Below are 12881 nucleotides of genomic sequence, written 5' to 3'. Positions count from 1 at the left end.
ATTTGGAAGAATGATTCTTGTTTTAGAAGCTTAAGTGGCAAGAGTTGACTGAAGTTTAACTTTTGTGTAGAGGACCTCGGAATGGTGTTTTGATGATTCCAATATCTTCGTGTGGTGATTTTGGATTTAGACGTATGTCCGGATTTGGATTTGAAGGTCCATAGGTTGATTTGATGTATTTTGGCGAAAGTTGGAAAAGTTGAAGGTTAGGAAGGTTGAGAGGTTTGACCGGGAGTTGACTTTGTTGATATCGGGTTCGGATTAAGATTCCAGGAGTTGGAATAGCTCTGTTGTATCATTTGACGTCATTCCGGGTAGATTTGATATGATTCGACACGAGTTGTAGAAGTTAAAAATTCATAAATTCATTAAGTTTGATTCGAGGTGTAATTCATAGTTTTGATGTTGTTTAATGTGGTTTGAGGCCTCAAACAGGTCTGTGTTTTGTTACGAAACTTTTTGGTATGTTTGGACGAGGTCTCGGGTGTGTTTCGGATGGGCTACGGGCCATTTCATCTCATTTTTGGATTGTTGTTCTGTCATCTGGTGTCTTCTTAACTGCGTTTGCGCCTGTTTCTTCGCGTTCGCATAGTGTCATGGTGGACTCAGGTATTTTGTTCTTCGTGGTCGCGAAGAGGCGACCGCGTTCGCGAGTGATGATACGTGATCACGTAGAAGGAAGACTGGGAGGAGTCGTCAGGAATTTTGGTCTCCACATTCGCGAGTGGAATAACGTGTACGTGAAGTGTATTGGAAATTGTTGTTCGCATTCACATCGGTGCTCACGCATTCGTGTAGAACACAATTGGCAGCTTATATTTTGTGCTTCACGATCGCGTAGCATGTTCTGCGACCACGAAGAGGAACACCTAGGCAGATCTATATTACTCTATTTCGAGGTCTTTTGTTATTTTATCACTTTTTGAGTTAGAGAGCTCGGATTTGGGAGATTTGGGAGGGGATTTTTACACTTTGGATTGGGGTAAGTGTTCTTTACACGGAATTGATTATATTTCTTGATTCCATCTTTGTTTTTATCATTAAATTAGTGATTTGAATTGGAGAAATTGAGGATTTTTGTAAAAGCTTTCAAAATGCAAAATGAAGATTTGAAGGTCGGTTTGATATCGGAATTGGATAATTTTGGTACGGTTGGACTCGTATCCGAATGAGTGTTCGGGTTTTATGAGTTTTGTCAGGTCCCGAGGTGGGGAACCAGGGTTGACTTTTTAAGTTTTATTAAAAATCGAAGCTTTATTATCCACAATTATTTCCTATAGTTTTTATTTATGATACTAAGTTATTTTGGCTAGATTTGAGCCGTCCGGAGATTGTTTCACATGAGAAGGTCATTTTAGAGTATCGATTTGGCTTCTTTGAGGTAAGTATCTTGCCTAACGTTGTGTTGGGGAAACTACCCCTTAGGATTTGAGTTGTTTGTGCTATTTGTGTTATGTGAAGGCCGTGTACGCGAGGTGACGAGTGCATACTCGAGCTTATATGTGGAAATTGACCGGTTTAGACTCTTAGGCTTCCTTCATGTATTTATTTACTTAAAATTGTTAGTACATGCTATATCTTTTATTTGTCATGTTTACTCTCACATGCTTTTTTTGAAGTTGTTGTTACATGTCACATCCTTTACTTGTCAAGTTTACTCTTATATGCTTTGCTTGAAGTTGTTACCTCTTTTATCATTATGTTATTTCTTTTATTGTCGAGTTATTCTTAATTGAAATTATTGTTACATGATATCCTTTTGTTACAGGGTTATTCTCATGCATTAGACGTAGTTGCTAGTTCGTGCAATCTCTTTCATTGTTAGCCTATTTCATAAACTAGAATCCGAAGTTTGTCATTTCATAGAGATACCTTCATTATCGAGTTTATCCTTAAGCAATTAATTGAAGTTGAAGTTACTGAAAGTCATTAATCTATTTTAATTGAAGTTGTGATTAAAGGGGGTATTGTTCATTGTTGAATTACTTACCCATTCATTTTGTTGTTATTCAAATTCTCTACAGATTGCGCTTGAGCCGTGGACTATTTGTTGTGGAAATATTGATATTGTTGGACCTTTTGGAAAGGTTGTGGCTTATGGACACTTGTGGTACGAGTTGATATGTCGTGTTGTTGTGATGTTAGCACATGTGAATTCTTGTGTGGATTGGTTGTTGTTATGCGGAGCATAAGGGTGGCATCTCATTGTTGTTGTTATGCAGGGCATGAGGGTGGCATCTCAGTGTTGTTGATTATGCAGAGTGATACAGGTGGCTATTGTGTTATTGTCCGAACGGAGGGATAAGGGTGGCTATTATGCGGAGTGATATGGGTGGCTATCAGAGTGATACATGTGTCTAAGGGCGGAGTGATACGGGTGGCTATCGGAGAGATAAGGGTGGCAATGCCAGGGATGATGTGTGATGGCTTGGGGAAATTATGTTGACGATATTCGTGTGATAGTGTGATTCTCCTTGTGTTTGTCATACACCTTACGACACTTGTTTTGTTGCTTTCATAGCGCTACTCGATGTCTTTGATATTACTTGTTGACTTGGGCTGTAATAGTATACTTGCACAAGCATACACCGTAGCATGCCACTTATACTAGTTCAGGAGTACAAAACTTAACATTTATTGATCGTACCCATGTGTTCTTGTATTATCTGCTTTCATGTTCCTATGACCATGCCGGGTGAATTGCGATTTTGAGCTTGTGACCATGCCTGGAGGATTGTGATATTGAGCTTGTGACCATGCCGGGCGGATTGTGGTATTGAGCTTGTGACCATGCCGGGCGGATTGTGGTATTGAGCTTGTGACCGCGTTGGGCAGCTTGTGATTGTGCGCCTGTGATCATACCGAGCGGATTGAGATAGTGGCACCTGAGTTGTTCGTGCGGTTGTGGCTAGAAATGTGGGCACAAGGTGCCGTGATCATATGATTGTGGGTTGAGACTCGTGACTTGTGATTATGAGATGAGGTATCTCGGAGTAATTTCGTTGTGAAACTTGTGTTAGAACGGCTTGATTAATTGGTTGTTATTTATTTTCCTTATTTGGTTTCAATGGTACTTTCACGGTGTTCGTATTACTTTACTGTTTATATCATATGTTGATTCTTGTTGCCATTTATTGATTCCTGCTTTCATTATTAGCTTTGTACTTCTATACTGCACAAGTTATTTTGATTGGTAGGTGTCTTGACTTGTACCTCATCACTACTACACCGAGGTTAGTCTGGATACTTACTGGGTATCGACCATGGTGTATTCATACTACACTTCTGCACATTTTTGTGACAATCCAGGTATTGGAGATATCAGACTTAGGCAGATTTAGCTTATTGATCGCGAGGATTCAAGGTAGAGCTGCTTGGTCGCCGCAGTCCCTTGGAGTCCTTTCCTTTTATTGTACTGCCAGCTTGTTATTTGAACAGTATTGTATTTCGATATTTGAGATCTTTTCATGTATTCATCTAGAGTTCGTGACTCTGTGTTACCTAATCTTGGGAGGTTGTAGAGATTATTGCCGCATAGACTTATTTCACATTTATTTCGGTATTTTATATAATTCTCTAATTTAAAATATCATTGCTAAATTGGCTTAATTATGGTAAGTAATCGTCTCACTTAGTCTTAGAGACTAGGTGCCATCACGACGCCTGAGGCGAGATTTTGGGTCGTGACACTTGGACCTTCCTTGACATGGCATCTACCTTAATAAATAAATCTGCAAGCATCTAAAAAGAGTCAATTGAATTCTCGGGTAAGAGTGAATACCATATCAGGTCCCCTTTTTTGAGGGTTTCACCAAACTTCTTCAGTAAGACCGATTCAATCTCTTGTTTAGCCAAATTGTTCCATTTCACAGCAATGGTGTAGGTTATGATGTCCTCCTGTGAATTCGAAGTCTCATCATATTTTGGTATGTCTGGCATCTGAAACCTCTTCGGAATTAACTCTGGTGTTGTGCTCGGTTTAAACGGCAATTGTGTATATTTTTTTGAATCCGGGTCTTTTAGTATTAGTGGTGCATCCGAAATCTGATCCACCCGAGCGTGAAACTCATTTGCATTTTGATCCATTCATTCGTTCATTTCCCTCATAAACCTCATGAGCTCGGTTTTGAAGGGATTGTTCCCATTGTTGTTTCCGGATCCACTACCGATCCCTCCGGCTTCGTCGAAACCATCCTCGTCTCTTGGGGTGTTGTTGTCGACCCTCTGAGTCGTTTGGTTTGTAGGATCACTAAGAGGAGTCGGCCCCCTTTTGTTCGCGTTATTGGAGGTGCCTGATAAAAACTACTAAAAATCCGGGCAAAACAGTCCAAAAAAACCGACCAAAGTGGGTCGGTAATAGCCAACAACTGTCCAAAACGCGACCATTTACGTGTGGACGGTATTTTGAAGGTCGGAAGGGCACATCGACCAACTTTGGTCGGTGAATTAAATTCAAAAAAAAAATTACCGAAAAAACCGACCAAAGTTGGTCGGTATTTTAATTATGTAATTAAAAAATGCACCATCTGGGAATCGAACCGGGGTCTGTACTATGGCAGGATATTATTCTACCACTAGACCATTGTTGCATTTTATTTTAAGACTGTCTTTTATTTCATTTATACTCTTTAATTGTATTTTCGCACGAAAATAACCGACCAAAGTTGGTCAGTTTTATTAAAAAATAAAATTACCGAACGAATTCGGTCGGTTTTCTAAAATGACCGGCCAAATTAACCGGCCGATTTCGATTATTTTTTAATATTAATTTTAATTTATTTTAAATAAAAAACCGACCAAAATTGGTCGGTTTCTTGAAAAATATATTTTGCGGAACTCAAAAATAGTTTTTCGCATTTTTGCGTGAAAGAAAACCGACCAAAGTTGGTCGGTTTCGTAAAAAGAAATAAAAAATAAAATATTTTGAAAAATCGACCAACTTTGGTCCTTTTTTTGACAGACCAAAATTGGTCGGTCGACCGTGGTCGGTTTTTGTCGAATTTCTAGTAGTGAAAGCTTGCTTCAACTTAGTCATGACCCGATCCTGCCTTGAGAGGTGTTTCATGATTGCTTTTTTTGTTCTCTTAAGATTTTTACTGTTTCCACGACATGTTCCTCCTCCGCATTATGGGAGTTAGCTCCGGCACATACCGAGGGTACCGTCCTTCATGAACCGGGGTTGTTTCATCACCTTCGTTACGGGTGTCGCTGATTGAATCATCATATTAGGACAGTTCTTCGTGCCCCTCTACGTTATGCGTGATGTCGACATCATTAGTTGCCAAATCTTTCTTGTTTTGCTAAGGAAAGAATCAAAACAAGTTAGTAATAAACGCAGGGATAAAATCAATTACGCAACTGTCTATGCCCCACGGTGGGTGCCAAACAATTTATCCGTAAAACGGTACAGTTAAATATGTTACGTGGTTTATAGACAAGCGAACTGATTTGATCCAAAAATGATAAAGAGATAAGATTAAAAATTAGATTTAGTAATTGAAATTGAAGAAGATGATAAGCCTCGCTCTGAGCACAATTTCTCCGAGGACAAAAGTGAAAGCAATGACAAAGAGTAAGTAAAGTTGTTTAATTGAGAGCAAAAGTCAAATACAACATATGTTTGTAAAGAATTTTATGTCCTTACAATGGTTGCAGGGCCTGCTATTTATAGTTTTACCTAGGGAAACAAGATCCTAAGATCAAGCTCCTCTTAAATAATAATAAAAGAGTCATTGATAAATATGTAATGGCAGGCCATGAATGCAAATATTCTCTGCAACGGTCGCTCATTTAATGTTAGAGAATATTTTCTCATTGAATGCTATCCGATGACAAACCCTAGATCTCCTCCCGTTAAATATGCTCCCTTCAGGATTTATCCGGTATCAATTTGATTCGTTGTGTCCGGTATTGGTCATTGCCTGACTTGCCTTTTTCTTACCTTCGGTTCCACGTATCATGCTACCATTCGACCATCTGTTATAAATTAATTTTACCCCATACAATACTATTAACCATGAGTTTGGTTTGAATATATTATTTATTATGAAATAATTATTTATTAAATTAATATTTTAAATAGATCATATATTCATCTGTATTCTTTACTTATATAGCAGATGATTTAGTGTATAGAGTTTAGCTTATACACGGAAGATTATTGTAAGCATAAAGTTTGAGTTCACAATCTACTCATGGAGTTGGACAAACCACCAGGAAGGATTGAAGCTCAAGATTAATTATAATTTATCATGATTATGAGAATTGTTTAATATTGATTTCTTGTACTAGTACATTTTGTATGTATTGAACACACCAAGTAGAGATAAGTATTTTATATTGACTTAATAAAATAAATTCCCTAGCCATTAAATGTACTTATACTCTTATTCTTTATTATTATCTGTGTATATTATTATTATTTTAGTTTATTCAACGGCGAGATTCTTTTATGGGACTTTATACCTAGTAAATTGGATAATTATAATATACAGTAACGAAGTAATATTTAGTTGATAGAATCCATGTCTCGGTTTAAGAATTGATGATACGCCTTTATGAAAGCTTATAAGTTTTCATGTGTAAACCCAACTGGTGAATTTTATGTTCGACACATGAAATAAGTTAGGCGAAAGTCAAAAGAAAATAATCAATACATTGAATTGTCAGTAATTTAATTTAATTTAATTGATTAGTATCTGAATCTTAACAAGAGGAGTTAAATAAGATTTACTAGGTGAATTTCACAATTACAAATTTTTAGAAAATAATTCGTGAGTACAATTACAAATTTTTAGTGAAATAATTCGTAATTTATTATGGTGGATATTAATTTAAAAAATTAGAAATTAATTTCTTAATAGGAAGCCTTGTTATTGTGACTAAATAATAGAAAATAAAGTAAATCTTTTTCATGGTAGAATAGAAAATCCAACAGATTTGGAAAAGGGTTTTAATCTTTAAAACATGTGCTATAAATATACGGGGGTTTCCACCTAGTGAAGGGACAAGAAGGTTGCCGAAATTTTAGCCATATTTTCCTAAGAATTTTGCCCACACGGAATTGCTATTTTCGGATGTTATTAGGTAACACAATAGAAGACCATGGAATGTTCGGGGATCATGATCGTGCAAGCAGTGGAGATTCTGTTAAGACACTGTGAAACCGTAGGCTTACGTAACTGAAGACCTGTGATCACGTTTCAAGAGGTAACCCGTAAAACTTTGTGTATGCTAGTTATTTAGATTACATGTGATTTTAATACTGAAATTGATTCCGCTGCGTATAATAATTCATAGTGTATAATCTCCTTCTAAAGTTAAGTAAAATTGAGTAGGAGTCAGTATTATTACTAATAAAAGTTAATGACCTTTTCCTTTTCCTCTTTGTTAGAGTGTAGGTACATGAGTGAAACGGGCACCCTCCCCCGCTTCATGCAACGTGTCAAACCTCTTCTATCCAAATTCCCCAGTTCCTTTTTGCAACCCCCCCCCCCCCCTCCAAATTAGATTTCTCTCTATACATATGTATGTATATATATATAGAACACGACGATCTTTCTGTGGCTTTATGCAACTTCCATTTTCTTTCCCTTTAGGTCAAGAATGGCTTTAAATTCAGCTTCTCACTTTTTCTATTTGTCATATTGTTCCTCTATCATCTATACACTTATTATTTCACCACCGCTAGCTCTATCCTAACAGCCCACCGCTTCGTCCAAAAAAGGGCAAAAACCAAACCCCTTTTCATGTTAATAAATCCTCTTCAGTAGGAAGTAGTCATATTGTAGAAGAGAAAGAGAAACTCTACCGATTAACCATGTCTTCTGTCCCGGAGAAGAAGGATTTTCTTGCTGAAGAAATTGGAGTAGTAGTCGCTGATTGTGAAGTGAAAAGTTTAGTTCAAAAAAAAGGTTTAGTTGCTGATTCTTTGTCTTTTGATCAGTGTGATGGTAGTTCATCAATTGGTTTGTTAAGTAATGGTGGTCAAGAAGGAGAAGAAGAAGGAGAAGAAGCTCAGAGCAAGGCAGTTGAAGGATCCCTAAATTGTTTGGCCTCTCTGGAAGATGCTCTTCCCTTCAGGTCAGTTTATTCCTACAACCTTTTTTTCATTTGAGTCTCTAATAATAAAAAATTGATAGTGTTTTAGTATATCTTGTCTCTTGGTGTTTAATTACATTTAATTTCCTTTGGTTGTTTAGGCGAGGATTATCCAGTTTTTACAAAGGAAAATCAAGGTCATTCATGAACTTAGGTGAAGTGAAATGTGTGGAAGAGATGGAGAAGGAGGAAAGCCCATTGAACAAAAGGAGACGTTTGACCACGGGATCGTTCTATAAATGGAGTAGCAGCTCAAGTTCAATGCCTCTCTTAACACACAGTGATGGTGAAAATACAAACATTGGCATTGACCAAGAATTCAAATCATCCACCAGCACCAATAGTTTTAGCTCCGTCAATTCTACCACCAAGCCGTTTATCAATTGATTCGGCACTCTTACATGCACCTAGACCAATGCGTCATGATATCAAGCGTTTTTTGTGTGAAAAATGTCTTTTCTCTTTTATTTTTTTTCCTTTTGGGTTGTGGACTTGTGGTGACGTTTTTAAGCTCTTAAGGTTCTTTTTAATCTTTCTCTTTTCTCTTTTAAGTAAGTGGATATGTAAATTATCAGAGACATGGCACAATAACGTCCAAAGCTTTATTTCTTTGTTGGCTTTGATTTTTGTGTTGCCAATAAGTGGTTTAAGATCATATTGCCTTGTTACAATATACAAACTTTATGTTACTAATTAGTTTGAAAAAAGTTTCAATATAAAAAGAAGTTAGCGAGATCAAAGAGATAAATTGAAAGAAACAGGAGGATATATGGGAAGAGCGACGTGATAACCTTTCCCTTTATGTGTCGCCTGCAATTAAAGAGGGATATATATATGTTAACACCTTTTATCCCCCGATGGTATTTTAACGTTGTTTGTCACCACATGCTTTGTGAATTTTGCTATGAAGTCACCTATTCTAATTCAAGGTTCTTCAATAATTTCTGCAAGAGTTTAAGTAATATCAGGTAAGAATTTTTTACCAATCAGGTCACTTTTACTGTCTCGAGAAATATTACAATAAGCTTTTAAGAGCAACAATAAATCAGAACTTATGGCGAAGAGTAAGAATTAGGAGTATTAAATAATACTAGGAAACAAGTATAGTTGATAAGCTATAATAGGCCTTGTATACGGTTAAAATCGGGCCCACCCGATTTTACTATTTGACCGAAACCGGGAGTTTGCATCGAAGGATGGCCTCGTAACGGAATGGGCCATATCACGAGGATAAGGAACCGAGTTCAGAACCGAGGTACCTGTCAAGATCGAGGCTTGTAGCGATCGAATCCAAACGAGACAGACATCGAGCAAGATTGAAGATAGCCGACAACATAGCCGCCCCAGGAATCGAGGTGCCTCAGAACTCCCTCGAGAGAGCACCAATTGCAAATCCCGTCGATTTTAGTTCACATGTCACCCTAAATGCAAATTTGGGCGTTGAGCCCGAAGGTAGTATACATAGGGAAGTTCGATCAAGTGGTCGAGGTATGCAGGGCGGAGAAGATGGTAGAGTTAGCCTCTAATTGATATTCGAAATGTTATATGCTCAACAGGCCGCTATAGCACAACTACAAAATTAACACCTGTCACGATCCAAATTAACCCTCTGTAAGGTGTCGTGACGACACCTAGTCTTTACGACTAGGTAAGCCTAATATTACGAAAAATGTAAAGAAAACACAACATTTTTAAAGATAAACAGCATATTGTGAATAACCAAAAGTAGTACCACTCGGCATATACAAAATAATTTCTCCAAGACCCGGAATATCACTAAGTCACAAGCTGCTATAATCTATATAGCTCTATACAAAAGTCTGAAGATAATAAGGAAAATCTCTAGGCGAGGGAGTAGAAGGGGACTCCGAGGATCTGCGGACGCAAGCAGAAATACCTTGAAGTCTCCTAGAATCAGCAGCACGCACTAACCCCGAGGCTGATAGCTTGCACCTGGATCTGCACACAAAAACATATGCAGGAAAGGGCATGAGTACACCACAATAGTACCCAGTAAGTGCCAAGCCTAACCTCGGTCGAGTAGTTACGAGGTCAGGTCAAGGCCCTACAGGAGTAAATATAATAAATTAAATAAAAAAGATATAAGTAAAATTTACGGTAACACAGTTAAAGAAATTCGCAAAAATTTAACAGTTAATGGAGCCCTCGGCTCAGAACAAGGTAGACACAATGGGAAATCTCCTGGGATACCGTCCCGTAGTTTTGAATGAATATAGAGTAAAGGGGGATCTCCCGAAATACGTTCGTAGTCTCAAAGTAAATATACAGTGCTGGGGGATCTCCCGGAATACGTCCATAGTCCTAAAATAAATATGCAAGACAGGGGGATCTCCCGGAATACGTCCGTAGTCCCAATTTAAATATGCAACGCAAGATGAAATGACTAGTATGGCATCGAGTTATACAGTTTATACTGAACACAGATAAGGAAAGCATGGACTTAACTAAGCATGGCGCACAGAATGTCAAATAGGCAGTTAAAACAAGTAAGCATGCTTCTCTAATCTAAGATAAACAATTAAACGTATTAGTGCAATTTAATAAAGAAAAACAGTTTATGATTTAGAAAAGAAAAACAGGATTTTTGCAATAATAGCCCGTGTACGTACTCGACACCTCACGTACACGGCTCCCACACATCAATTAGTATCAAACATCCTAAGGGAAAAGTCCCCAACACAAGGTTAGGCAAGCCACTTACCTCGAACCGCTCAAATCAACTCGATATCACATTTTTTCCGCGAGTATCCGACTCTAAATGGCCCGAATCTATTCAAATTAATTGCAAACTGTAAATATAACTACAAGTAACTAATTTAACTAATTAATTCGAAGCTAAAATGTGAAATTAGGAAAAACACCCAAAAAGGCTCCCTAGGCCAACATCTCGGAATCGCGTAAAAATCATAAATTATGAACACCCATTCACTCACGAGTTTACTTGTCCAAACATTATCCAATTCCGACACCTAGAACTCGATCAAAACCCAAAAATTCAATTGGGGAACTTTTCCCCCCAAATTCCCACTCTTTCACTTAAATCCCTTGATTAAATGAGGAAACTTGCTATAGATTAATGAAATCTACATGAATTAGAATTAAGATTTGTTAACACCTGATTTCCTCTTCAAAACCCTTGCAAAATCGCCTTCTCCCGAGCTAAAATTCGAATTGGTGAAAAATGAGGAATGACGAATTTGCCTTTTTAACCCAGCGATTTCCGCACCTGCGGACCTAGGACCGCAACTGCGGTCACGCACCTACGGACAAACCCATCGCAGGTGCGAGGTCCACTTACTTGGATTGGGTCCGCACCTGCGACCACTGGGCCGCCTCTGTGGTTCCGCTTCTGCTGACAACCAGCCGCACCTGTGAGCCCAACTTGACAACCTATTTTCGCATCTGCGAGCTTCCCACGCGCACCTGCAAGCTCGCAGGTGCTGTCAAAATTGCGCACCTGCGCTCCATCACCAGCCCCACCAGTTCCGCATCTGCTCACTCCCTCTGCACCTGCGGCTCTCACACTTGCGGCCTCCCTTCCGCAGGTGCGAATCACCAGAACCAGCAAAGGCACCAGATTTTCCTAAGTCCAACTTCATTCCATTAAGCATCCGAAACATACCCGAGGCCCTCTGGACCTCAACCAAACAATCCTAAAATACCATACGAACTTAGTCGAGCCTTCAAACTACATCGAACAACACCAAAATCATGAATTAAGCACGGATTCAAGCCTAAGAATTTAGAATTTTTCAAATTCTACAAACGATGCCGAACCATATCAAATCTAGTGCGAATGACCTCAAATTTTACACACAGGTCTCAAATGACACTACGAACCTACATCCACTTTCGGAATTTCATTCGGAGCTCGATATCAAATTTTTCACTATCGGCCGAAATCGACGAAAAACTCACTTTCGCCAATTCAAGCCTAAATCTACTACAGACCTCCAAAACACATTCTAGATGCGCTCCTAACCCCAAAATCACTCAACGGAGCTAACAGAGTCGACAGAATTCCATTCCGGGTCCGTCTTCATACAGTTTCGACTATGGTCCAAACTCTAAGGCTTAAACTCACAACTAGGGACTAAGTGACCCAAAACTCTCCGAATTTCATAACCAATCACACCGGCAAGTCCCAATAGCAGAAACAAATGTGGGGAAAACAGTTATTAGGGGATCATGGCTCTAATTCTCAAAACTACCGGCTCGGTCGTTACATCCTCCCTCTCTTAAATCAATCGTTCATCCTCGAACGAGTATAAAGACATACCTGAAATTGTGAAAAGATGAGGGTACTGGCTGCGCATATCTTGCTTGGTCTCCCAAGTCGCCTCCTCGACCGGCTGACCCCTCCACTGGACCTTTACTGAAGTAATATTCTTTAACCTGAGCTTTCTGACCTGCCTGTCCAAAATGGTTACTGGCTCCTCAACCGAAGATAGATCCTTGTCCAATTGGACTGAGCTGAAATCTAATACATGAGTCAGATCACCGTGATACTTCTGGCGCATAGACACGTGAAATACCGGGTGAACTCCTTCTAGGCTGGGAGGCAAGGCAAGCTCATAAGCAACCTCCCCAACTCGCCGCAATATCTCAAAAGGACCAATGAACCTCGGGCTCCGCTTTCCCTTCTTCCCGAACCTTATGATGTCCTTCATAGGCGATATCGGAAGCAAGACCCGCTCACCAACCATAATTGCCAAATCACGAACCTTACAGTCCGCATAACTCTTCTACCTGGACTAGGC

At 38.9% G+C, this 12881-nt stretch overlaps 1 protein-coding gene across 1 annotated transcript; it reads left to right on the top strand.

Annotated features, from left to right (window-relative positions):
• The first annotated feature begins 7520 nt into the window (after positions 1-7520).
• LOC104113547 (protein OXIDATIVE STRESS 3 LIKE 4) lies at positions 7521-8755 on the top strand. Its single transcript, XM_009623750.4, has 2 exons — positions 7521-8082; positions 8202-8755. The coding sequence occupies exons 1-2, from the start codon at positions 7820-7822 to the stop codon at positions 8485-8487; spliced, it is 549 nt and encodes a 182-aa protein (XP_009622045.1). The 5' UTR covers positions 7521-7819; the 3' UTR covers positions 8488-8755.
• The last annotated feature ends 4126 nt before the right edge of the window (positions 8756-12881 follow it).

This window comes from Nicotiana tomentosiformis, chromosome 8 (assembly GCF_000390325.3).
Source record: "Nicotiana tomentosiformis chromosome 8, ASM39032v3, whole genome shotgun sequence".
NCBI lineage: Eukaryota > Viridiplantae > Streptophyta > Magnoliopsida > Solanales > Solanaceae > Nicotiana > Nicotiana tomentosiformis.
The sequence above is the reverse complement of the archived record's forward strand: the minus strand, read 5'-3'. Positions and strand labels throughout refer to the sequence as shown.

What these genes read in the sequence shown, in the direction of transcription:
- LOC104113547 (XM_009623750.4), top strand. Translation starts at nt 7,820, where the DNA reads ATGTCTTCTGTCCCGGAGAAGAAGGATTTTCTTGCTGAAGAAATTGGA. An exon ending in GAAGATGCTCTTCCCTTCAG is followed by an intron (nt 8,083 to 8,201) that starts GTCAGTTTATTC and finishes TTGGTTGTTTAG; the next exon opens with GCGAGGATTATCCAGTTTTT.